This window comes from Rattus rattus, chromosome 9 (genome assembly GCF_011064425.1).
Source record: "Rattus rattus isolate New Zealand chromosome 9, Rrattus_CSIRO_v1, whole genome shotgun sequence".
NCBI classification, from domain to species: Eukaryota; Metazoa; Chordata; class Mammalia; order Rodentia; family Muridae; genus Rattus; species Rattus rattus.
The window spans coordinates 10,949,007-10,976,752 of NC_046162.1; the positions used below are offsets into that span (position 1 = coordinate 10,949,007).

Genomic DNA, 27,746 nt, shown 5'->3' on the forward strand with positions numbered 1-27,746 from the left:
AGTCCAAAGTGCACATTCCACCAGCAAGCAGCATGGTCAGGCCTGTCACAGCAACAACCCCAATCCTGGCACCAACTTTTGTTTCAGTCACTGTTCCATTGCTGTGAAGAGATATCATGATCAGGCAATTCTTACAAAAAAAGCATTTAATTGAGGGCTTGTTTAGACTTTTAGTCTGTTACTATCATGGCAGGGAATGTGGTCAGACATGGCACTACAGAAATAGCTGAGCGCTACATCCTGATCCCCCTGGGGGTTGGGGGAGGTGTAAGGGGCTTTTGAAACCTCTACCAGTGACACATTTGCTCCAACAAGGCCACACCTCCTTATCCTTCTAATCCTTTCAAACTTGGTGGTGACTAAGCATTCCAATATAGGAGCCTGTAGGGACCATTTTTATTCAAACCATCACAGTCATTTGGACTAGCTTTAAAAAATAAAAATAAAGAAGTTGAGGGAAGAAAAAACAGGATAGGATCTCGGCTAGATAGACACAGGCAGAGAAAAATGTAATGGAGAACGTGGGGATGTGTCTCGGTTGGCAGAGAGCCTGCCGTCCACACAGAGAACTCTGAGTTTGATCCCCAGAACCATTTAACCATGCATGTGCATACCACACTGTGGCTGCACGCCTGTAATCCCAGCACCAGGAATTAGAGGCAGGAAGATAGCGAATCCGAGGACCACCCTCAGCGTCCTAACAAGGTGAAGACTGGCCTGAGCTGCTTGAGACTTTCAGCTGAATGAATGGGCTCCGTGAGTAAGAGCACTGGCTGCTCTTCCACAGGACTCAGGTTTGACTCCCAGCACCCACATGGCAGCTCACAACTCCCTGTAACTGCAGCTCTAGATGATCTGATACCCCCTTCTGGCCTCTTTAATCATGTGATGCACAGACATATATGCACCCGAAACAAAAACTCCATGTCCGTAAAATACATCTCAAAAGTGCAAGGTTCCCTCCCCAGGGGAAGAAGGGACCCAGGCCAGCAGGCAGGGGAGCTGGCAGAAGCACCTCCTGGGCCAGGTCTGAGGGCTCCTGTGTGGTCAGGTGAAGTAAGTTAGGGAAAGGACCGCACCCCACAGGCTCCGCACTGTGACCTCTCACCCAAACACAGCCTCTCTCACCTGAGTGAATGGTATCTCTCAGCCCTTCCCGCTTCTCTGGAGTGCACGCGCGCATGCGCACGCGCACACACACACACACACACACACACACACACACACACACACACACACACACCCCTAGGAGGTCTTCCTGATGCCACATGCTAGTGTTTCCTCCACACAACTTACAGACAGATTACACATACAATTCTAGGCTAAGCGCATGACACAGGTCTGGCCCACCAGATAGATCCACAGTCAGACCCTAAACTTCCCCTAGAGTACTCATGACTTGATGTCACTTTGACAGGATGGCAGCCAAGAGCAACTGGTGGCCCTCCTGCCTCTGTGAAGGAAAGATGGACAGAAGTATTGTCCTGCCGACTCCCTAAGAACCTGGAGCCCTCCATAATGTTTTAATTACATAACTCTGCATAGTCCCATGTTGTAGACTCAGCTTAAACAACTTCTGCCACGTTCCACCAAGAAAGACTGGCCAATGGACCGCCAGCACCTCAGCAAAGCCTGTTTCCCTAAGCTGACACCACTGCAACAGGCACCAACGCTATACAGCCCTTTGCTGAGTGAAAAGGAACAAACCGAGCTGCTAGCCAAAGAGTGTTTTGAATGGCTTGCTGTTACTGACACGGGGCCTCACCTCCCTCACAGCATTTCATACTAGTACAACTGCTTGGGCACAGAAGCAGTCAGTGCCAGCACTGGGAAAGCACACTAGAGACATACGGCAAAGAAAGGCAGGCTACTGTGGTGGCTTGGATAGGTATGCCCCCACAGATTCATGTGCTTACACGCTTGGCCATAGGGAGTGGTACCATCAGGAGGTGTGGCCTCGGAGTGTGTCACTATGGACTTTGAAGTTACATATGTTCAAGGTACACCCAGTGTAGTGTACGGTCTCTCCTTGCAGCCTGGGGATCCAGATATAGAACTCTCAGCTCCTCCTCCTACACCATGTCTTCCTATATGCTGCCATGCTTCCCGCCATGAGGCTGACAGACTAAACCTCCCAACTGTAAGCCAGTCCTAATTAAATGTTTTCCTTCATAAGAGTTGCTGTGGTCATGCTTTCTCTTCACAATAATAAAACCCTAACTAAGACAGCTACCCTACCCTGCATACCACTATTTACAACACCAAAGTAGAAGAAAAGGAGAGGCAGAGGGGAGAGAGCGAGCTAAGCCTCAATGCAAGCCATAGCTCAAAATAGGACTGCACCGCCCACAACCCTGGCCAGTGTGCAGTCCATGGAGCAACGTTTTATCTGGAAACGTTAGAGATGAAAGTAAAACTAAGTTCTATAGTAATGATAAAATGACCTGGGCTGGTATCGAGGGCTTCTCAATCTTATTTCTTTTTCCTTTTGTGTTTAAAGAGTGTGTTTCATTTACCCCAGGCTTACCTTGAACTTCTGATCTTCCTGTACCCCACTCTGAGTGCTGGGGTTACAGGTGTGCACCCCACCCTTGGCTTATGCAATACTATTGATGGAACCAGAGCCTCAGACAAGCTAGGTAAGTGCTCTACCCACGGACCACAGCACCATCTTCATTCCTTCTTTCAATGTCTTCATTTCAGAATCCTTTAGGCATTGTCTCCCTTTGAAACACTCTCACTGTGTAGCCCTAGCCTGAAACTTGCTACATAGACCAGATAGGCCATAACTCACAAAGCACTATCTGCCTCTGCCTCCCAACTGCCGGGATTAAAATGCGTATCACCATGCCCAGCTTTAGTCCCAAATTTCAAGAATGCTAACAGCTCAGCTCTCATTAGGCATTTGGAACCTAGGCACACAGCAGCAGGAGTGGTCAGGACCACTGACTGAGGGGTGTTAACACCACTTCTGACATTGGAGCACTAACATTCTCCCACAATTCGCCACCCCTGTGACGTCATGAAGAGGAAAGATATTAATAGCCTCTGAATGAAACCACAAGCATTCTTTTTCCAGTCACTGTTTCAGCTCATTCCAAGAACAAATCACTTCTGGACAGAGCGCAGCCAACAACCAAGGAGAGACCTGTGACCTTCAACCTTCCAGAAAAATAAGGAACTGCCAAGATGCACACACGTAAGGAGCAGCAGTGATCTCTCTTGGCCAAACTGTTCTGTCAGGTTCAGTGACTTCTTTGGCCCTGACTTTCCTACCCCTTGAACTGGGATTCCAGCATTTTCCTAACGCTAGGATTCCTGAGAGTTACTGATGGAAAAAAGCACCAAGGACTCTCATGCATACTTGGACAAAAGATAGCACTTAAGAACAAAAATGATCTCTGCTTTCCCATGGAGGGCAAACATGCAGTCTAGAATCCAGAATCCCTTAGCTTCTGGAGGACAGCAGTGGAGGGTTCCTGCTACTGAGTTCTAGAGGAAACCATCTGACCATTCCCTCCGTAAGAGACACCCACATGGGTCTTTTCCTCCGGGTAACTTTCCTTCTGGCATTTTTTTTTACTTCTACAGGCAAATGTAAATCTACAATGGCTGTGTTGGATGTATGTTGAGTTGCACTGAAGCATATATTTTACATATAATTCTACACCCTGCATAATTTTTTTGTTTTTTTTTTCTTTTTGAGACAGAGTCTCATGTAACCTAGATTGTCTTCTAACTCTCTACGTGCCCACGGATTTACTTGAACTTCTGATTCTCCTGCCTCCACCTCCTGAGTAGTGGGACTATAGGTGTGCAGTGCCAGGTCCAGCTTATGTAGGGTAGAGATGGAACTCGGGGTCTCATGCATTCTAGACAGACACCTAACCAAGTGAGCCACGCCATCCTCAGCTCCGGCCTGCCTAGCAGAGCACTGATGTTTCAACCAACTCGACTCGAAGAAATCTCTATCCTCCTCCTCCTCCTGCTCCTCCTCCCTCCTGCTCCTCCTGCTCCTCCTGCTCCTCCTGCTCCTCCTGCTCCTCCTGCTCCTCCTCCTCCTCCTCCCCCCCTCTTCACATCGATGAGGATTTCTATGTGAGGTCATACCACATGGTGTTTACAAATTCTCCACCAATGGGCATCTTCATTTTTTTGGCCTGGTAATAAACTATTATCTAGTGTGTGCATAATCTATCTAGTGCATACATTATCTGGTGTATGCATTACACTTCCTAGATACCTGCACATTATGTTCTCAGCCTTGAACCCGTCTTTCCTCTGCTTCTACTAAAACACTTTAAACGCAAGAATACAGCTGAATCTAATGACTAATTTATAAGATGGACAAGAAGTTGAAAAATATGTTAAGCCACACCAAAAGGAAACAGTCAGCAAAATTGTGCAAAACAAAATCCAGAGGACAAAGAAGCACGGGTCCTTCAAAGGCAAGTGCAAAGAGCTTCCAGGAGGGAACGCGAGCAGGGCCTCCACGGAGAGGCTGAGGCAGGAGCTCACTGGAGGAAGATCTGGACTTTGAGATTCATGATGTGGTTACACAGCATGATACTGTCTTCAAAAAAAGACACTGTGGGGCTGACAAAGTGGCTCAGGGAGTAACGATGCTTGCTGTGAATGTCTGAAAAACTGGGTTTGATCTCCAGAACCCACGTAAAGGTAAATGGAGAGAACCAATCCCACAAAGTTGTCCTCTGACCTTCACATGTGCACCATGGCATCTTTATATACATACATACATACACACACACACTCTCTCTCTCTCTCTCTCTCTCTCTCTCTCTCTCACACACACACACACTCTCTCTCTCTCTCTCACACACACACACACACACATATACACACACACTCACTTTCTCATACTTTCATACACATACTCGCATACTCACACTCATAGACGGACTTTTTTTTTTTTTAAGGACACTATAAACATGTCTTAGTTGGTAAAATGCAAGCATGAAAAACTGAATTTAATCCAAAGGACCAACGTTTTTAAATAAATAAATAAATAAATAAATAAATAAATCTAGCCACATGTGGTGGTACATGCCTTTAGTTCCAGCACTGGTAAGGCAGAACTCTGTGAGTTCCATGCCAGCCAGGGCTACATATTTGGAACTTTGTCTTGGATGGATGGATGGATGGATGGATGGATGGATGGATGGATGGATGGATGGATGGATGGACAGACAGACGGACGGGGACAGGAACAGTAGTGCTTGTAATACTGGTATTGAGAAGGCAGATAGGCAGATGCCTGAGGCTTGATGGCCAGCCTAGCTTAACCGGAGAGCAGCAGGTTCAGTAAGAGATCTGGTCTCAAAACACAAGGGAGAAAGTGACCGAGAAAAGCATTGGTTGACCTCTGACCTCCATACATACAAATACACAAAGACACTGTGCCTCAAAGGATGATATGATAGATAGATAGATAGATAGATAGATAAGCAAGCAAGCAGTGCTCAGCATGGAATCTCACAGCTGTAATCCTATATCACTTAAGAGGTGGAGACAGGAGGATCAGGAGTTCCAGGCCTGCTTCAGCTACATAGCAAGTTCAAAGCCAGCCTGAGCAATATAAGACTATCTCAATAAAAGAAAGTAAGAAGACAATTCACAGAATGGGAGAGAAACTTTGTAAGCATATTAATAAAGGAATTATATCTGAAAATTACATAGATTTCTGGCAGCTCAACATTAAGAGAAAAATGGTTCAATTGAAAAGTGGGCTGACAGGAGTGAATGCTGAGAGGTTAAGAACACTGGCTGAGCTTCCAGAGGACCTGGGTTCAATCCCCAGTACCCACATGGCAGCTCAAAACTGGCTGTAACTCTAGCTCTAAGAAGTTAGACACAGACTTCTGATCTCTGAGACACCCAGGCACACATGTCATGCACATATATACATGCAGGCAAAATACCCATACACACAAAATACTAAAGTGAGAAAAAACTTCCATTGGCAGATGATACAAACAGACATTTCTCCAGAGAAGATATGGGTACAAGAAGCTATGCTGAGAAAGCCTAGGCATTAGGAAAAGGCAAATCAAACCCACAAACAAGTGTCACTTCACACCCACACCAATGCGGGCTACCAGGGTGCCCTGGGACAACAGAAGAGCAGATTAGACTCCTCAGCTGCTTCCACACAAGGCAAGGCTACTCTTCCCTACATTACCCAAGAAGAATGGGAACTAGAGCCCCACACAAGATTGCATGTGAGCTCCACAGCGCATCCTTCTAAGAGCCAAGTGCAAACCACCCAAAGCCCAGCCTCTGATAAGGAGATGACAAGATGAGCAGTACCCACACAACAGGACCACTTAACCACAGGAAGGAATGAACTACGGGTTAGGCCGCTCCATGGCTGCACCCTGAGGACCGCTACACTTGATCAACAAAAACAAAAGTGCTATGACTTCATGCATATTACATACAAACAGCAGGAAGATCCAGAGAGCCAGGCATGCACCCCCACACTCGGGAAGTAGAGGCAAAGGGAATCAGAGGATAGAGGCTATCTTGGGCTACATAATAAATTCAATACCTGCCTGGACTACATAATACATTATCTCAAAAGAATAAGAAAAAAATCCAGAGGCAGAAAATAGATTAGTTGCCTAAGAGTGAGCAGAGGGTGGGTTCGATCCCCAGCTCCAAAAAAAAGAAAAGAAAAAAAAAAAAGAGTGAGCAGAGGGAGCACTAACAGCAATTGCTAATGAGCCCAGACCGTCTTTCTGGAGCAATACATTTTTTTTATAATACTGATCACAGTGAGGTTTGAACAGTTCTGTCACAGCACTAAAATAAACTTTTAAAATCTCCTTCCCACTGGGCAATGGTGGCACACATCTTTAATCCCAGCACTCAGGAGGCAGAGGTAGGTAGATCTCTGAATTCAAGGCCAGCCTGGTCTACGGAGTGAGTTCCAGGACATCTAGGGCTACAGAGAAACCCTGTCTCTAAAAACTAAAACAAGAAAACACAAAACTAAATTCTTTTTCAAAGAGAGCTAAATTATTTAAAAGAAAAGCCACTCTTAGGTCTGTTGTACAATCATCTCATAAAACAAAATAATAAAGCAAAGACTAAATGTGAGCATTGGATGGTTAGTGCTATGGGGATACCACTGGGTTCTAACGGGATCACGAAATGAATTGCTTTTTAAACACAATATGAGAGATGCACATAAAAAAGTATTTGCGGGGTTGGGGATTTAGCTCAGCGGTAGAGCACTTGCCTAGCAAGCGCAAGGCCCTGGGTTCGATCCCCAGCTCCGAAAAAAAGAAAAAAAAAAAAAGTATTTGCAGTGGCATGGTACCTGGGAGAGAGGTGGGAAGCAGGCAGGGACACAGACGAACTAGCTGTAACTACCAGAGAGGTAAGAAAACAGAGTTCATTATACAATTCCACATTGGCCGTGTCTCACGTATTGAGATGGATATATACTGCGTATCACAGGCTAGCCTGGAACCTGATCTATAGACCTGGCTGACCTCAAACGTGTAGTACTCCAGTGTTGGAAGTGTTGCAATGACAGACTTGAACCACTGCCACACACCTGGCAGGAAAATCTTCTTGAGAAGAACGGAAAATTCTCCTGCACTTAAGTTCATTAAGCATCAATTATCAATTCCAAGGCAGGTAGGATGGTGTCATTTTCAACCACAGTCTTCAGGAAACAAAAGTGCCGTGAGCTTGGACACAGTACGAAGCACATGTTTAGCAGAATAGGGTCTGTGTTTGACCTTACACTATCCTTCCACCCTTCTGAATCAATAACACTATTTCAAAAAGGAATAAACCACAAATCCAGGCTGAACCCCGACACTGTGCTTACTTATACCGGAACAAAGGATCTATATGAAACACACATAGCAGGAAAATCCAGATGTGATGTGCACCCTGCACTGGAGAGGGTGGGGGAAAGGAGGCTCCTGCCTCCTCCAGTCGCTCTTTCCAAAGGGTCATTTGGTCTCTTTTACATGCCCTGTTTGGCTTTAGACCTAATGATTTTTTAAAACTTCCCTTGAATTTTTTTTTTTTTTTTTGGTTCTTTTTTTCGGAGCTGGGGACTGAACCCAGGGCCTTGCGCTTCCTAGGCAAGCGCTCTACCACTGAGCTAAATCCCCAACCCCTTCCCTTGAATTTTTATTACATTTGTATTAATTTATTTTGCGTATCCACATGCATGCCACAGTGTTTCTGTGTTCTTGAGGACAACCTGCATGCTCTCCCGCTATCATGTGGGTCCCAGGGGGAAACACAGGTCATCAGCTGACTACAAATGCTTGAGCCGGAGTTTTGATACTAAGTGTCTTCTTGAAAGATAAACTGGCCAATTTCCCTTGGTTTCTCAATTTCAGTTCCTCCTCTAATGAAAGCAAAAGAATTTCTACTCCAGGCATCTAGGCCCTTTGGTCACATTAAAAGGAAAAGGTTAGGACTAAGGGTGTCTTTGGTGAGAGGACACAGGCTCAGCAATACATGAGACTCTGGGTTTACCCTTCGGAATCACAAAGTATTTCAGATTGCCTAGCTCCCACCACTGTCCCAGAGGGACTAAGAAGCAAGCCTGTCCCCGGTTTTCACTCCACTTTTATGGAAACAGTAACAACGAGCCCCGGTAAGGGACTAAACACCAATCATTTAGCTGAGCAACCAAAAGTCGTTACTAATCTAGGAGGCAGATGCTATCATGTCTCCTCGCTTTGCTGCAAATTCTACCTTAGTCTTCTGATTTACACAGCTTTAAAGGACAGAGAAATAGCTCACTCGGGAAAGTGTTTGCTGCTCAAGCCTGAGGACCTGAGTCAGGATCTCCAGGACTCATGCCTGGCGTGCAGCACATACTTATAACTCCAGTACTGGTGGGCTGAGGCAGACACAGGAGGATTTCCAAGACTCTAGTGCCAGACTGGAATAGTGAGCCCTATAGAGACCTATCTCAACAAACAAAGGAGCAGTAGAGAAAGACAGCCAAAGCTGATTTCCCACCCTCCTACACATGTGCACATGCAAACACATCTGCACACACACATGCACACACACTAAATTAATTAAAATTATACATCTTTATGTGGTAGAATCAGGATTTGAACTGAGTACATTGAACTCTATCACCTCTTGCTGAATGCTAGCACACAATGTTTTCGGTATCATTAGTGTTCAAGGATCTAAAACCTTATATCAGACCCAGTAATTGGCTTTGGCAGATGCAGGTAACCTGGAAACCCTCCCAACCATCACCACCACCAGTCCCACCAATAGGATCACAGTTCATAAACCTTGCTCTTGAACAACAAAAGACATATAACTTTTTTAAAGATGCCCAAAAATAACTTAAAAAATAAAAATAAAAACTTTCCTCTGGGGCTGGAGAGATGGCTCAGAGGGTAAGATAACTGATTGCTCTTCCAGAGGTCCTGAGTTCAATTCCTAGCAACCACACGGTGGCTCACAACCATATATAATGGGATCCAAGGCCCTCTTCTGGTGTGTCTGAAGACAGCTACAGTGTATTCATATAAAATAAATAAATCTTTAAAAACTTTCCTTTGCTCCTCAGCCCTAGCACCCTCTCCACCCCCATGAAACACCTGAATGAACGTCTAGAGACTGGGTGCAAGGACTCTAAAATTCAGCTGCACAGTAAGAAAAAACAGGAACTATGAGGGTAGGCGGGTCCTCCTAAGGGAATCCAGATCCCTGTATCCAGCAGGAGAATCAACAGCCAAACCAAGCCTCTCCTGAGTCACTCCCATCTCCACAAGCAACACCCAGGAATGACTTAGCACCAAAACATCAGGACTCTTGAGAGGGAGGCTTGAAGACACAGACTCCCGACAAGGGACTAAACTTCAGTAACACTGAGCACAAGCCGTCCACACGCACCTTCCTCTCACTTCCAGCCTCCCCACCCGCTCTACCTCCCTACTGGTGGTATTGGCTTGGGCAACACATCAGCCCCATTTAGGTTCAGCATTGGCAAGAAGGAAAAGGCTGCAGGACACAACCAGAGACTTCAAATGATGAGCTAGAGAACTGGAGCATGAACCAACAGCCCAAATACAAAAGGCTGCGAGAGGCAGGCTGAGAGGCTAATGGGCCAGCTCTGGGGACACAGGTGCAGGGAATAAGAAGGAGGAAGACAAAGCTGCCCTAACACTGAGATCTCTGGGGACCCGCAGCTGTCGCTCTCTTTTGCTGGGTGACAGAGGGGTCGAGATCTAGAGACGCTCTTTGCCTTTGGAGAAAGAGGAGTCCCTAGGGATAAGAGACCTGGAGCAGAGAATGACTGAAAACCAGGGGCTGGTAACTGGAGCTGGATCCCAGGGGGGTCACGGGAGAAAGAAGGACTGAGGCAAGTATCAGAGATCTGAGAATCCAGGGTGTGGAAACCTGTCAAGGGGGTCGGGCAGGTTGGAAGGGTCTGGGAGGGACTGGAGAGCAAGCTCTGCTCTAAGAGTTGGCTGTCACGGATGAGGCGAAAGGACAGGGGCGCCAGCCGCGGGATAGTGGGAGCTGTGCTGGACTCCCGGCCAGGGCTCCGAGCCTGCGAGGGACCCCGCGGGGGTCTGCAGGGTGTAAGGATACCGGGCCTGGAGAGTGCGGCTGCAGCGGCGCCACCGGGCGGGTGACAGCAGCGGGGCCGCCACTCACCGCTCATGTTGCCACTCCCGGGGCTGCCGCCTGCCTTGCCGCCGCCTGCCTTGCCGTCGCCGCCGCCGCCGCCGCGTCTGCAGCCGCCAAGCTCCACACAGGCCTGGAGAACGCGCGCCCCGCCCGCTGGCCCCGCCCCGGAAGCAGGGCCTTCCGAGAGCCCGCCTCCCGACCCGGAACCAAAATACTCCGACCAGTCGAGGCCCAGAGTGACGAGTAAGAGAGCCGGCACCTCAAAAAATAAATACCTCCCACTCCCCGAGCCAGGCAGAAGACATCCGTTTAGACTGACGTCCAGACAGGTTTGCGAGATAAGTGTACTCGGAGCCTGGAGTAGTGTGGTGCATGTTCGTCAAACCAGCACTCCGGACAAGGCTGATGGATCAGAAGTTCAAGGTCAACCTTGAACTGCATCGTGAGTTCGAGACTAGATTGGGCTACTTGAGACTGTCTCAAAGAGAAGAGAGAGGAAGAAAAGAGTAATGAGCCTGCAGGGCCGGGTGGTACAGGTTTTAAATCCCAGCATTCAAGAGGATGAGGAGCCTGAGCTGCAAGAGATCAAAAGCTGGGGAGAGTACGTGCCTTGTATGCATGAGGCCCAAGCTTCAACTCTCTTCACAAACCAAAACAAAAGGTGAATTCTAAGCCATTCTGGGCAACTTCTCGAGACTCTCGAAATAAAAAATAAAAACAGGGTTGCGGAGATAGCCCAGTAGGTGGGGTAGCATGCACAAGGCCCTGGATGCCATCTCCAGCACCACAGAGAGAATCTGTGTGTATCAGTGTATGTGAGTAATGGGCCACCGTGGCAAATGAGCAATCCCAGAAAGTCTCTCTTTTAGGCCAAGCCCAGTATAGGTATTCCAGAGGGAACAGGTCAAAGCCCATCCCTGGAAAGGTCGGTTGGAGCACAGGATGAGAAATAGGTGTTGAGAAGCAGGATGCTGAAAGCTAGGAATGCCCTTTTGCAGGCAGGAGAGTTTGTACTTTCTTGCCTGTCTCTCCTGATGGATGCAGAATAGAAGCCCATTGCAAGAATTTAAGCACTGAGCACAGTGATACAGTCAGAAGTAGACTTTAAGAATAACCTCACTTGGGGTTGGGGATTTAGCTCAGTGGTAGAGGGCTTGCAGAGGAAGAGCAAGGCCCTGGGTTCGGACCACAGCAACAAAAAAAAAAAAAAAAAAAAAGTCATTAAAAAAAAAAGAATAACCTCACTTGCAATCCTGGTTTGCTGGTGCACACCTTTAATCCCTGCACTCACAGAAGAATCAAGTTACAGCCTGAAGTACTTGGGTGGGTGAACTTGGGATGGGGGCACCTTTCTAGAAAGAAAATGAATTATAATGGGTCTGAGGAGAATGGCAGTGAGTTAGGGAGCTACAAAAGTTGTTCAAGTGACTCTAGGCAACAGTGAGAGAAAAGGTAGATGGGTTCTGAGAGAAAACATAAGAGTTAAATTCACAGCAACTAAGAAGTCCAGGGTTTTTGCCTTATTTTAAAGCTGGAGTTGAAAGATTATTTTCCCTGCCGGGTATGAGGCTGAGGCTGGAATCATCCAGCCTGGGGAACTTAGGCTCTTGATCAGAAATATGATCACTCCCTCCACCGTGTGTGTGTGTGTGTGTGTGTGTGTGTGTGTGTGTGTGTGTGTGTGTAAGCTGGTTGAACCTAGGACCTTGAGCATGCTAGGCATGTATTCTACCACTAAGCCACACCCTTAGTCCTGACAGCATTTATAAGGTGGAGGTAATAATGGTCTATCATGGTCTACCTTCCTTATAGTATTTGGTATGTGTAAAATGACTTAGAGCAGTCCCTGGCACTATTAAACCTACATAGGTGATGGCACACACCTGCACTAGAACTGAAAACAGGACCAGGTTCATGTTTGTCACAGTTAGCAGTAGCACATGCCTTTGTTTGAGCATGCTAACACCTGTTGCACTGCACACAGAATTAGCTTGGCTTCTACTTACAGAAAAACATGGGACAATCTTGCAGAATTTCTTTGGCCATCAGGAGAATCCAGTTTGTCCTGAAATATACCACCTCAACAGAAACAGATAGGGGCCTATTGATGGTGAAGAGCTTTTGATTCTTTCCTTTCCTGTTCCTCTCTTTTTTTTCTGGGAATGACAGGGCTTCTCCGTGTACCCTTGGCTGTCCTGGACATAGCTCTGTAGATCAGGCTGCCCTCAGACTCACAGAGCTCTGCTGCCTGCCTCAGCCTCCTGAGTGCTAGGATTGAAGGCGTGTGCCATCCCCACCTGGTGTTGGTTTAGTTTAGAGAGTCAAAAATTCTACCACCCACATGGCAGCACACAACTGTCTATAACTGCAAGATCTGACACCCTCACATCTACAACCAAGCAAAACAATCAAAGCGCATAAAATAAAGATAGACAAGAGTTCAGCTATAAAAATTAAAGGACAAAAAGCTGTATTCTCAGTTGATAAACAGTCATTCTAAAGCACCATCAGCTCTCCCTCTGACAAAAGGTTCTCAAAGCAGCTTCACATCCCACCAATTAGAAAGCTCATTATCTGGAGTGAGCTGGCTTCTCCATCCCCATGACACTTTGCAAAGCACTTGGCATACCCTTGCCATAGTCACCCGTTTTCGTGGTGACAAGAATGGTCGCCCCCTCCTCCATGGCTGGAAGTGGGAAGAAATGGTCAGAATCACCCTTGGGGTTGCTCTTGATACAGTCCTCACAGGTACACTCTTCCACTGTATACTCCAGGCTTCGGGGAAGAATCCTTTCGTCACCAGCCCTGCTCTTAGTCTGCTCAGTATCGGCCTTGTCCAGCTGAACGGATCCTGAAGATACAGAAGCAGGCAGGCTTTCACTTGAATGCCACTGGTACCACTGTGGTACCACTGTGCCAAGCATGCACAGCAGGACACAGGAGGACACAAAGCAATACTAGACCAAGAGTGAGGGTGTCCTACACCGAGAGGCAGGCTGCTTTCCAGAATATGGAGACTTCAACTCTTGTCTTATGTTGACTACATTTAAATCTCAGGATATATCACATAAGAATGTACACAACCAGACTTTATAAAGACTACAAAATGTGACATCAGGAGGGACACGGAGACAACAGGCTGGAGTGCAGGATAGCAGCTGCTATCTGAGTGCTCTGAGCATGTGACTGGTTCTAAAGCCCCAAACTGGATTAGTCATGTACCTGTCACCCACTTGACCATTGGAAGTTTTGAGGATTTGACCTCATCCTACACAAGAAATTGCCATATGTCACACCACATCTGAGTCAGCCTGTGAGTGACATTTTGGAATGCAGGCGCAAAAGCTGAGCACAGTGGCACATACCTGTAATTCAGCCACTCAGGAGGCTGCGGCAGGAAGCGTTTGGAGCTAGCGTGTTCAAGAAAGACCCCGAGTTCAGTCTCCAATACCAGAGGGGAAAAGAATATAGAAGGTACTTTTCTTTTTTTTTTTTTTTTTTTTTCTTTTTTTTTCGGAGCTGGGGACCGAACCCAGGGCCTTATGCTTCCCTAGGTAAGCGCTCTACCACTGAGCTAAATCCCCAGCCCCTAGAAGGTACTTTTCTGAGTTCATTTATTGTGGGAATGGGTCACATCACAGTGCACCTGTGAACATTAGAAGAGCTTATGGGAGCGGATCAGACTCAGCAGCCCAAGAGGGTTGGCAGCAGGTTCCTTTCTCCACTGGACAGCTTGCCAGGCCCTAAAGATGGGTCCTTCTGTCTGCCATCTCCTAGTTTTCCTAATATGACATCTTCAGGGCATTTCCAGCACGTTGTGTGTGTGTGTGTGTGTGTGTGTGTGTATGTGTGTGTGTGTGTGTGTAGCAGGATCTCATTCTGTAGCCCACATTAGCCTAGAAATCGCCGTGTCCCAGGCTGGCCTCCAACTCGTTTTATTCTCCAATGTGTATCAGTGTTTGCTACACATATGTGAGTGTACCATGTATATGCCTGATGCAAAAGAGTTATTGGATCCTCTGGAACTGAAGTAACAAAAGGTTATGAGCTGCCATGTGGATGTGGAAACCAATCCTTGCTCCTCTGCAAGAGCGTTGTGTACGCCTAGACACTGAGCGTCTCTCCAACTCATGGGTCCACACTGTTGGTGACGTGCTTGCTTCCGCTTCCAAGAACTGACATTGCAGGTGAAAACCATACTCCTGCATAAGTCACTCTTAAATGAATTTCTTTTGATCCCACATAGAAGTCCCCAGTTTGTCTCCAGTACACATCTGTGAAGAATGGTTTTAACAGCACTTGCTGCACCTGGCAGCCATGTGGCACTCGCCTTTAATCCTAGCACCTGGGAGAGAGGCAGGCCGATCCCTGAGTTTGAGGCCAGCCTGGTCTACAAAACAAGTTCCAGGACAGCCTAATTTGGAAAAACATTATTTGGAAAAAGTACTTGTTGCACAAGCCCGACAACTTGAGTTCAGAACTCACACCAAAAACGGGTGTGTCAGCAGGCATCTGTAACTCCAACTCTGAGGTGAGGTTAGAGGCAGGGACAGGGGACTCACCTCAGAAGCTTGAAGTCAGCTATCCTGGAAACTGCATCAAAGTGTAAAGAACAAGAAGGACCCTGCCTCAGACAAAGTGGAAGATGAGAAAAGGTTCCTGGAAGTTGTGCCCTGACCTCCACACGTGCTGGGGTGTGCACCTACCCTCGCTGACCCTGAGAAGACTAAGCCACTTCTCAACATTCCACAGTGTAACTGGAACATCTTTCACGGATTGGACAAATGGCTCAGCCTCTAACAGCTCCACTGCTCTTGCAGAAGACATGGACTCGATTCCCAGCACTCACTTGGTGGCTCACAACTGTCCGTAACTCCCATCCCAGGGGACTCTTTTCTAGGGGCACTGCATATACAAGTAGTACACACACGTGTATGAGGCTAAACACCCGCATACATAAAAATAAATAATAAAACATCTAATTCAGAGTTGCTCTAGAAATACACAAAAAGTGGAAGGAAAAAGCCTGCCTGACCTTGCTTCCACGTGAAGCAAAAGAAGCCACTTACAGAACAATGGCAGAGTGGTAGTTACCAGAGGCGAGGAGGTGGGGGAAATGAGAAGCAGGTGGCCGGAAGTCCAGGGCTGCAGTTACATAAGCTGCATCTGTAGAGCCAGCGTGTGACAAGGTGACTGGATAGCACTGGAGCGCTTCAAATAGCAGAGAGTAGATACCAGCCACCCTCACCACCAGGAGGAATGGAGCAGGGCTGGGGATGGAGCTCCGTTGGCAGAGCTCGCCCAGCCTGCCCAGGAGGCTCTGGATTCAACCCCAGAACAGCACAAACCAGGATTGATGGTGCACACCTGTAAAGCCAGCCCCAGAGAGGTGGCCGCATCAGGACTGGAGAGGCTCAAGGTAATCCTGAGATACAGAGTCAAAGGCCAGCGTGTGATACATGAGACCCAGTCACCAAAAGGTCAACTGTGTGAAGATGTGGATGCGTTTGACTGTAGTCACTGTCTCCCTGTGTGTCTGTATTCAGAACATTATGTCATGTATTCTTATGTGTACAATTTGTATGTTAAAAAATTTCACTCTAGGTTTGAAGAGGCGGCTGAGTGGTTAAGAGACGATACCATTCTTTGAGTCTCTAGCATCCACTCGTAACTTCAGCTAGAGGGGATCTGGTGCCTGCCCACTTCTGCCATCCAGAGGCACTGTACTCACATGCACAAAATATGAAGCCCCTTCCTGATGACATCTAGTCTGTGATCCAGTTCTGTATCAACTCATTGGCCATCCAGGTCAGGCAGCCATGGGGCTCCTGCTTTTTGTTAAACCACTCTCAGCCATACACATACACATATAACTTTAAAAACAATGAAAATGCATTCTTTTGTCTACCAGACCACACGGAGAAAAGAGTGAGTGAGTTTCCAGCTACTCCTGCTGCACAGGAAAGCAAATGGGGTAGGTGCTTTGCAGAAACAAAATGGGTAAAGAAGCAGGACAAGGGCTGTGAACACAGCTTAGTGGATACAGATTTGCAGCATGAGGACCCTAGTTTAAATCTCTAGTGCACTGGTGACAAGCATGTGCCTGTAACCTCCCAGTGGCAGAGGTGGGAGCGAGACAGCAAAGCTGAAACCCCTTGCTTCTGCCCCACTGAGAGACCCTGTCTCATGGCAACAGGGAAGGGAGTGATGGAGAGAGATAGCCAGTGTCCTACTGTAGCCTCATGTGCACACGAGCCTGTGCACGCTCACTTTCATGCACCACACACACGATAAGAAAAAGGATTCAGGACCATGGCTGCTGTGTGTCTAAGAATCAATTCACAGAGAACAGTGCTATAAAGACATTTTTAGCCTAAGAGGCCCTCAAGTTGAGCATCTACTTCCCTGAGACTGGTACTCTGTTGCTTAATAATTATCCTTGAGATGGCTAGTGAACCAGGTTATTCAGTTTCAGCATTTTGGGCAGTAAAACATTCACAGGCAAGCAGTGCTTCGAATTGTATTAAAACCAAGAGCATGGATCTTGCCAAATACTCTTTGCCTGAGAGTACCAGGCTGTGGTCCAGTATCGATACGATATCTCATTGGTGTGCTACACTGAGTCAAAGACACTTTCCAGAGAAGTCTCAAAGGCAGTTACCCAGAGAACTGGGGGGAATGGGCCTTGAAAGGAGCCCTGCAAAGTAGGGGTCGATGTCACAATGTCTCTGTTTGTTTTGTTTGGGGGACAGTGGTAGGCTTGGTTTGTTGTCATCTTCGAGACTCTTCGCCCCAGCTGAGCTCACACTCAATAGCTGAGCATGACCCTCACCCCTTTACCCCTTTGATCCTCCTGCCTCCACTCCCTACGTGCTAAGATGACAGGCATGTGCCACCGCTCCCAGCTCAAAATTTCAAGTAACTACCCACTAACACATTTGAAAGTGCTGTAACAGCAACAAAAAAGCCAAAGTTAAAAAAAGAAAAGGAAATGAAACTTGGAAGAGCCGCCCTTACAGAAATAGATTCCAAGACTCACCGTCAAGATGGCCTGGGCTTTGAGGCTTGTCCTTCAGGGCCTCCGGGTTCATCTTCCTCAGCAAGAAAGAGAGTGTGAAAAGTGCCAAACAGACGACCAAGGTCAGGCCCAAGAAGATCCAGAGAACCGTGTACGTCCCTCTCACTGAACTGGTCATGCCTTTATCAAAGGAATGTCACAAAGTGATGCAGCCAGAGCTCAGGATTCACACCAAGTATGACCTTCCTGACACTCGACTCCCTAGTGCATACTCGTGAGCATCTTATTTGGGCTTAGACAAGGTCTCCTGTCAATCAGACTGGCCTCAAACCCAGCTGTATCCAAGGAGGACCTCTGGTCTCCACCTCCTATGTAAGTGCTGCAATTACAGCAGCACCACGACCATACAGGCTGCTGGGACAGAGCCCAGGGCCGTGTGCATGCTAGCCCGGTGCACCACCAGCTCATCTCCAGCTCAGTTCCTTTCGTTGTTTATGGGACAGGACCCTATTCTAGCCCATGCTGCCTTCACAGGGGTCGCATATCAGATAGCCTGCATATCAGACATTATGATTCATAACAGTAGCAAAAGCAGTTAGGATGTAGCAATGAAAATAATTTTATGGTTGGGGGTCTCCACAAATGAGCAACTATCAAAGGGTTGCCACTTAGGAAGGTTGAGAACCACTGAGTTAGAGGCATGCACTGCCCATCCCTGGTTGACTTTTAAATTCTAAGTACCACTTAATTAAGAGCTGATAAATAAAATTGAGTCTGGTTCTGAATAATTCCCTTTGATCCAGGAGACATTTAAATTATCTTTTCTGGTTTTGATTCAGGAAAATAAAAGAAAAATCTCCCCATCTCCTCTGTAACATTTGCTCTCTGTAGATGGGCAGCACGTCAGGAGACTGCTCCCCACCAAGAAGCAACTGTTGAGAAGCTGCACTTACTTGGATCACAGTAAGGCTGACAGGGTGCAGGAGGGTTGGAACATCGCAGGCGACACGGTTTGCAAGCATGCAGCAGACTGTCAAAATATTCACTGTGGAAGCACCGCTGAGCCATGGGGGACCGGAGCACTGAAAGACACGGGAAGAACAGACAAAAGAGCGTGGAAGGACAGCAGGTTCTCTGTGGAGAGAAAGATCCTGACTGCTCTTAGGAGGGCTGCAGGTATCGGGGTGGAGGATCTGAATACCTCTCTTTCTGATCCTCCGTTTCTAAGAGGCCTGGGCGGGGCAGCAGAGGGGTATATCACAGCAAACCATTCCTGAAACAGAAACCACCTATTTATAGAGGAGAGTCACCACCCAGGTAGCAGTTGCAATGTGGACAAGCCTGGGGCGTCAAGCCGAAAGTCCAGCTGCCATTTATGGATCATCTGTTTTGGGGCTGTATGACAAGACAGGCAAGACGAGGACTGCATCCCTTACATACCTAATGTCAATAGGGAAGGCAAACTGGAGGCTGGAGCCGGTGGGTGGCAGTGGCTACCGCAGAGGACAGACAGGAGGGAGCTGTCAACTCTGACTACCAGGTGTCCTTTGGCAGTTGAGTTAAAGCAGGAGGCTTGATGGGGGCTCATCTGAGGGCACTGTGTCTTGACAGTTAATAGCATCCCAGCGGGTGCAGAGGTGTGACCTTCACTCCCAGCCCTCTGGACGCAGAGGCAGGTGGGTCTCTGTGAGTTTGAGGCTAGCTTCATCAATAAGTGCTACATAGAGAGGCCCTGTCTCAAAAACAAAAACAATAATCCAAGATACAGCCTCAAAAGGAAGCGAGCCTTTACCATCCCCTGGAAATGATTAGAGACTTGGACTCATGGCTCATGCACATATGCTGTATCCTATATGATCTGTAAAGTCGGGGTTAAGGATTCAAACTTGAGTGTCACGGAGCCATGCCTATAGTCCCAGGACCTACGAGGCAGAGGCAAGACGGTCTCCAGTGGAAAGCCAACAAGATCCTGTCTCAAAAAAAAAAAATTGTTTTAGTTTTTTTTTTCTTTTCTTTGGAGCTGGGGACCGAACCCAGGGCCTTGTGCTTGCTAGGCAAGCGCTCTACCACTGAGCTAAATCCCCAACCCTGTTTTAGTTTTTGAGACAGGGTTTCTCTAAGTAGTCCTGCATGTCCTGGAACTCACTCTGTAGACCAGGCTGGCTTCTAACTTACAGAGATCCACCTGCCTCTGCCTCCTAAGTGCTGGGATTAAAGATGTGTGCCACCACCAAAGCATGGGATAAAAACACACGGTAGTGAGGCCCACTGAACTACACTGAAGCAACCTTGTCATGAAACTACCTTAGGGGCTGAAGTGATGGTTCAGCAATCACACTGGCTGGACAGACAAGGGACCTGGCTCTGAATCCCAGCACCCTGTGAACATGGTAGTTCACAGCCGTCTGTGACTCCAGCCCCTGGGATCCACTACACTTTTCTAACCTCCATGGAGACCAGGCACACACATGGTCACAGACATACATGTGGGCAAAACACTCAGACACATAAAGTAAAATATAAATAAAAATAAAAATACATGATTGAACTAGGCTGTGCTGGCACACCCCTTTAATCCACCACTCAGGAGGCAGAGGCAGGCAGATCTCTGTGATTTCAAGGCCAGCCTGGTCTACAGTACAAGTTCCAGGACTGTTTCCTGGAGAAACTCTGGCTTGAAAAACATAAATGAATGATGAATGAGTGAGTGAGTGAGTGAGTGAGTGAGTGAGTGAGTGAGTGAGTGAGTGAATGAGTGAATGAATGAATCCGTGCCATTGCCTTATCCTGGAAACTTCAAGGGCTGTGTGGCTTACTATTGGAAGCCTGGGTGGATACTCTGTAGGACAGATTATTATGTACTCAGCCTACAAAGATGACTTGGTGGGTTAGGGGCACTTTTCGGGCAGTCACGAGGACCAGTGTTGGAATCCCAGTACACACATAAAACACTTATAACTTCAGCTGGGATTTATGGGCTTACAGCCTACCTGATAAAACAAGAGCTTCAGCTAAGGGACAGTCTTTTGTTTCAAAGGAATGAGTGATGAGTCATAAAAGACATTTGACACCTGTCCTCCAGCACACATAGGCACATGCATCTATATACCTGCACTCACAGGGTTAAACAAAGGTATACACGAATTAAACATATATGTCGACATGGCATAGTAGCACATGTCTTTAATCCCAGCATTCAGGAGATAGGCAAGCAGATCTCTTGAGTTCAAGGCCAACCTAGTCTACATATCAAGTTCCAGAACAGCCAGGCTATGCCTCAAAAACAACTACTACTATCAATACTAATACTAATAATAACAATTATAAGTTACCAATTGTAATACATTTTATAAGCCAAAACCTGTGTTCATTCCATCCTTGACGTCTTTGTAAGTATAATGAGCAGTTGAGAATATGGTTTGTGATTCAGATGCCTAAAAACAATTGCAGCTTTCCACATGTCCTAAAGCATGGAGAGATGCTGCCGTGCACATGCGCTCTCTCTGAGCAGCCCTGATGGACAGCACTCCTTACAGAGACAGGGACAGAAGGCAGGCAGACTGAACAGATCCGCCCATGCCTTTTCCTTGTTACTTAATCAGAATCACTTCAGTTTGGTTTGGGTTTTATTTGTTTGGTTGGTTTTGTTTTTTCCAGGTAGGTTTTCTTTCTTTTTGTTCTTTTGGGTTTTTTTTTGGGGGGGAGGGGGGGTGTTTGTTTGTTCTTGTTTTTATTTTGGTGTGCTTGTTTTCTGTGTTTTGATTTTTTTTTTTTTTTTTTTTTTTTTGGAGCTGGGGACCCGAACCTAGGGCCTTGCGCCATTAGGCAAGCGCTCTACCACTGAGCTAAATCCAACCCCTGTGTTTTGATTTTTTGAGACAGGATCTCATACTCACTATGTGACCGAGGCTGGCCTCAAACTAACAACACTCTCTTCCTGCCTCGGACAGTGCATACCTGTCATCTCAGAACTTGGCAGACGCAGAGAAGAGGCTTGCAGTTTAAGGATGAGCTTCCAATTCAATGAGAAACCCTGTCTTAAAAGGTGGAGAGAGATAGAGGAAGACACCAGTGTCCTCTCTGTCTTCTTCACACATGTCCACCACAAACACACACACACACACACACACACACACACACACACACACACACATTAGTTCATTAACAAACAGAATTCCAATGAAGAAATGGATCTAAAGACAGATTCTTCCACAGGAGGTGACAGTGTATCAAGAGAGTGGGATCACTGAGGGCAGCAGTGGCTCATCTAGGAAGTCCTATATGCTCAGCTCCTACCAAAATGGAACCTCGAAAGACAAGCCAACAGCAGGACCAGAACAGTTGGAGAAGCAAGAGAGCACCAGGATGATAGCCGCTCACAGCCAAACAGCAAGAGCATCTCAGGGAGGCTTACACAGTGGATACACTTTGCATATGATCAGGTCTGATGCACTAGGTTGAATGTTGGAGCCCTAAACATGGGTGAAGAGGACGAGGAGGCACTTGGTATGAGGTGTGCCCCAAGAAGTCAGGTGGAGACAAGAAAGCCATAGTGTCTTGGAGTGTGGTGAGGGGAGAGGGATGTACTGGCTAATTTTATGTTAACTTGATACAAGCTAAAGTCATCTAAAAGAGGGGCCCTCCGTTACAAAAATGCTTCCACAAGACCAGACTGTAGGCAAGCCTGGGAGACATTTTCCTAATTAGTGATCGATGAGGAGGACCCAACCCATTGTGGGTGGTGCCATCCCTGGGTTGGTGCTCCTGGGTTCTATATGAAAGCAGGTTGAGCAGGTCAGGTAGAGCAAATCAGTAAACAGCACCCTCCATGGCCTTCCTCCAGGTTCCGACCCTGCATGAGTTCCTGTCCTCACTGCTATTGATTATGAACTGCTATATGGAACTGTGAGTGAAATAAACTCTTTCCTTTCTGTGTGGTTTGAATAGGAATGGCCCCCACAGGTTCATAGATTAGAATGCTTGATCACCAGGGAGCAGCATTATTAGGAGGTGTGACTATATTGGAGGAGAAGTGGCCTTGTTGGAAAAAGTGTGTCACTAGGGGTGGGCTTTGAGGTTCCAAATGCTCAAACCAGGCCCAGTCTCTATCTCTGTCAGTCTGTCTCTCTATCTTTCTTTTCCTGCTGCCTGCAGATCCAGATGACTCTTAGCTACCTCGCCAGCACCATGTCTGCCATGACAGTAACTAACTAAACATCTGGATGGAGGTCAACCCCAATTAAGTGCTTTCCTTTAAAAGAGTTGCTGTGGTCATGCTGTCTCTTCACAGCAACAGATACCCTAAGTCAGACAGTCCCCAGGTGGCTTCGGTCACAGTGCTTCATCACAGCAGTAGTGAGAAAGCTAGGCTGACTCCATGACAGGCTTCAAGTTGGCTGTTCAGGAGACTAGGCCTAAATCTCTGTTTCCAAGAGCTGGGCAAGCCCAGGCCTCAGAGGCTGCCTGCCACCTGGCCTGAGGCAAGGACAGTGGGTCAGCAGCAGTTTCCAGACTTCTCAGCAACCATTTCCAGACCTCCTCAGAACAGTTTCCCATTCCCACGCCCCATAATGGAATGTCCCTAGAGATGGAGTAAGGGACAGAATGCCCTAATGTGCTTTAAGTCAGGCCTTCAAGCCTCTCTATCTTGGTAATGGGAGACCCCAGCATGCTGGACTTCTGCAGAATAAAACCCTCTTTGCGTTTACTATTTGAGTTCAGGGTATCATTCTTCAGCAAATCATGGACCCTTACAATAGTAAACCTAACTAAGGCAGGGGATCAAAGCACTATTGTAGTGGGTGGAGAGATGGCTCGGTGCTCTTCCAGAAAACCCAAGTTCAGTTCTCAGCAAACCACCTCAGGCAGCTCACGAGCACCGGAACTCTAGCTACAAAGCACCCAATGTGGACTCTGAGAGTCTCTGCACATGTGTATACATACACACAGGGACACGCAAACGTAAACTAAACTAAGAAAGCACTACTGTGTAGGCCATGCATTTGCTTAGGGAACTGAAGAAACATGTATGAGCATGTTGACTAAAGTGCCACGCGTTCACAAAAGCCTGGAACAAGCAAGGAACCATCAATGGGACCTTGGTATGAAGTACAGCACAGTCATGAAGAAGAATGGTGTGTGTGGTCAGTACAAGACACATCAGTGAGTGAAAGACGTAAGGCACTGAACCTTGCCAACCAGATACCCTGCTCTGTTTACAACCAGAGAGTCAAGCCAAGGTTTCACCCGGAAAAATGCTAAGACCTCAGAGTAGCTGCTCTCTTGGGGAAGGGATGAATCTACTGTAGGAGGAAGACTTCCTTCCCACTGAACAGTGCTTTCTAAATCATTAGTTCAAAAAAATTGGGACATGCCTTGTGTATCCCTGGCCGACCCTGAAATCTCTATGTAGCTAAGGATGACTTCTGTTTTACTTTGGGTTTCATTGCTGTAGAAGGACAACATGACAAGGTAACTCTTATAAAGAAACATTTAATGGGGGCTGCATTACAGTTCAGAGGTTCGGTCCGTTACTATTGAGGTTTTGTCTGTTGTAATGTTTTTTGTTTTTTGTTTTTTTTTTTTTGATTCTTTTTTTCGGAGCTGGGGACCGAACCCGGGGCCTTGTGCTTCCTAGGTAAGCGCTCTACCACTGAGCTAAATCCCCAGCCCCTGTCTGTTGTAATGTTAAGTGTGGCCCAAAGACCTGGAATCTGCATGTAGCCCCTGTGACCCTGGCCCTAGTTATTTCTGATTGGTAAATAAAGATACCAACAGTAAATAGCTGGGAAGAAGAGACATGGGAGGGTTTAGGGTTCCACAGCTTGGGATCAGAGGAGAACCACAACGGGAAGAAGAAGCTGCCATGGGTTAGGACAATGTGGCCCCGAGGGCTGGCCATTTGGACTTAAGAGCAGCCCAGATAAACATTGTAAGTAATAACTTGGGGGTTATCGATAGGAAAGTAGATTCTAACATGGACGGGAGGCAGCTTCATAGCTATTGTGCTGTTGAAGGCTTATAGAAAATATAAATTTTGTGTGTGTGTGTGTGTGTGTGTGTGTGTGTGTGTGTGTGTGTGTGTGAATATGTGCATGAGTGCAAGGTGCCCATAGAGGCTAGAAGATGGCATTGAGTCCTCTGCATGTAGAATTACAGATGAGCTACTCAAACTGGGGTCCAAGCTAGTCTCAAACTCACTCCGCAGCCCAGCTCACAAACCTCCGCCTCCCAATTATTTACATTATAGACCTGTGCCATCAAGTCCAGCTTTTGCTTTAATGTTGTTTTTACATTGATTGATTAATCATGTGCATGAGAGAGAGAGAGAGAGAGAGAGAGAGAGAGAGAGAGAGAGAGAGAGATTGAGAGAGTGTGTTTCAGCTCATCAGGTTTGGGGTCAAGTGCCACTAAGCCATCAGCAGCCCTAGTTAAATGTTTAGACCCCCATATGGTAGGGAAAACATCTAAAAGGAACTCACTTGTCCTACGGTGCCTGCCACGGTGTCTTGGATGTAGTGATCAATACGGATGGGCGGGGTTTTCTCAGCCTGTCAGGTTACCCGATGCTGCTGCTGTGGTTCTCAGCCTGCACTCACTGTCTCGTTTACGGTGGGGGGGAAGAAGAATCATGGGGAGAAGTCAGTGATTAAAAGAGAAACTCAAACATCTCTGATTCATTTGTCTTCATAATTGGGAACAATTGAGACATCCTGCAGATCAAATTGAAGTACTTTGAAAAAATTCTGAAGGGCCGATGGAACATGGTACATCCTCGGGTACAGAGAGAACAAGTTCGGAGTGGCCGAACTTCACAGGGACTCTTTGCAGAAGCTAGGAGACAGCCTGGAGATGACCCCAGAGCCAGTTAGCCATTTCATCCCCACAAGCAAGCCAAGATTTGGAGGGCTAGCTGAGATCTGAGAAGCAGGAAGGAGGGGAGAAAGGAGGCCTTGGAGGTTGACTTAACATTACAGGACAGGCTCAGCAGGACTTCTGAGAACCCTCCCTCCCCACCTAGGATCCCATCCCTAACCCACTTCATCTCCTCCAACTCCAGACCCACACGTCTCTCTGAAGCCTGAAGTTGAAGAAGCTAACCATTCCGGGGTTGAACAGCCCATGGAGAGCCCAGCCAAGGCTTCGGGTTCTCTGAGACTTCTTTTAGTTTTGGACAACAACCTACCAAAGAGTCTTCCTTGGAAATGTTTGGTATGTATCGTAATGGAGTTTGAGTATGCAGGGCGGCTGGGCATGCCTTTAATTTGGGCACCAGAGGCAGGTAAAGCTCTGAATGGGAGGCCAGCCTGGTCTATAGAGTGAGTTACAGAACAGCCAGGGTTACATAGAAACCCCATCTTGAAAAAAGAAAACTGTGTGGATGTAGCACAAATGGGAAGGCCAGTAAACACCCTTGGGTGCAGAACCCACTTCTGCTGCTTTGAGTCTCGATCCCTCGTCTGTAGTTGTGTACACCAGGCTAGTGCTAATCCTCGGAGTCTCAGGAGAAGAACCAGTTCCACAATTTTGAGTCAAATTTAGAGCAAGCTTTAATTAAATCCTGATCAGGATGGATTCTGGTCAAACCCACAACAGAAAGGAACCGGAATGAAATAAATGACTGGTGCTCCCTCCATGTTTCCAGGCTCCTCCTACATAGTAACGCTGATGTCAGCCACCACAGAGCCTGTGGCCCCAGGCTCTCCGGCTTCTGCCAATTTCTGTTGGCTCTTGCATCATTGATATCGTAACTAAATGATAGTTCCTATTTGGGTATCATGAAGCTGGTGGTTACTAAATCCTGATATAAACAAGTATCCATCATAGAGTTGAAGGCTTGACCAAGGATGCAACTCAAGGGGGAATGCAGGAGTGAAACCCAACCTGTAAGCCCCACCTACCCAGGGGCAAGGTAGCTTCCTGGGAGTTGTAGTTCTTGGAAAATAACAAAGCCACGTAGGAAATGTGGTGGTCATGTGAGTCTGCCCTTAAAAAGCCCCTACGACACGTGATTTGTCACTACTCGCTGGGATTCCAGAGAGTGGACCTGGCCAGAGCCCATTATGGTCAGGATTTAGTTAAAGTTTGATTCAAATTTGGCTCAAACTCCAAGAACTGCTTTTCCTCTTGAGACTCTTGGGATTAACACTAGGTGGCCCCAAACCCTCTGGGGGTTTCTCCTGTTTCCTCCCACCTCACTATAGGAGTTTTGGGGTTACACATGTGTTCTACTATGCTGGCTTTACGTGTGTTCTAAAGACCTGTACTGGGATCCTCACTTGCCACCCCAAGTACTTAGAACACTAAACTGTCTTCCCAGCTCTATGAAGGATTTTTAAAAGATGTATATAGCCAGGCATGGTGATGCATGCCTTTCATCCCAGCACTCAGGAGGCAGAGGCAGGTGGATCTCTGTAAGTTCAAGGCTAGCCTGGTCTATAGAGTGAGGTGAGTTCCTGAACAGCCAAGGCCACACAGAGAAACCCTGTCTCAAAAAACCGTGTGTGTGTGTGTGTGTGTGTGTCTGTGTCTGTGTCTGTGTCTGTGTCTGTGTCTGTGTCTGTGTCTGTGTTCTGTGAATATGTGCATGAGTGCAAGGTGTCCATAGAGGCTAGAAGACGGCATTGAGTCCCCTGCATCTAGAATCACAGATGAGCCACTCAAACTGGGGTCCTCTGCAAGAGCTGCATGTGCTTTTGACCTCTGAGTCATTTACCCAAACCCATAAAGAAGTTTGTAGCAGGGGTTGGGGATTTAGCTCAGTGGTAGAGTGCTTGCCTAGCAAGTGCAAGGCCCTGGGTTCGGTCCCCAGCTCTGAAAAAAAAAAAAAAAAAAAAAAGAAGTTTGTAGCAGTCTTTGTTTGGTTTGGGTTTTATTTTTGTTTTATTGTTTGTTTTATTTATTTGTTTTGTTTGTTTGGTTGGTTGGTTTTGGGGGTTTTTCTGGATTTTTTTGGGGGGGTGGGTGGGTTGGGTTTGGTTTGATTTTGGCTTTTGGTTTTTGGAGACAGAGTTTCACTGTGTAGCCCTGGTTGTCCTAGAATTCACTCCGAGACCATGCTGGTCTCAAACCT

The 27,746-nt window shown here is 47.1% G+C and overlaps 2 protein-coding genes across 3 annotated transcripts in view; both read right to left on the reverse strand.

Moving 5' to 3' along the window:
* The window catches only part of Snx29 (sorting nexin 29), a 405,066-nt gene extending 394,303 nt beyond the window's left edge, over positions 1-10,763 (reverse strand). For both annotated transcript variants that reach the window (XR_004389065.1, XM_032912855.1), the window contains exon 1: positions 10,684-10,763. Coding sequence is in view for 1 of the 2 variants with exons in the window: in XM_032912855.1 (XP_032768746.1) it covers positions 10,684-10,690 (7 nt within the window). In the remaining variant the exon portion in view is untranslated. The remainder of the gene's footprint in view (positions 1-10,683) is intronic.
* A 2,346-nt stretch (positions 10,764-13,109) lies between these two features.
* On the reverse strand, positions 13,110-18,858 carry Tnfrsf17 (TNF receptor superfamily member 17). Its single transcript, XM_032913084.1, has 3 exons — positions 18,628-18,858; positions 17,696-17,854; positions 13,110-13,507 (listed from the first exon to the last, which is right to left on the reverse strand). Exons 1-3 carry the CDS (start codon positions 18,740-18,742, stop codon positions 13,227-13,229), a joined length of 555 nt encoding a protein of 184 aa, XP_032768975.1. The 5' UTR covers positions 18,743-18,858; the 3' UTR covers positions 13,110-13,226.
* Between the last annotated feature and the right edge of the window lie 8,888 nt (positions 18,859-27,746).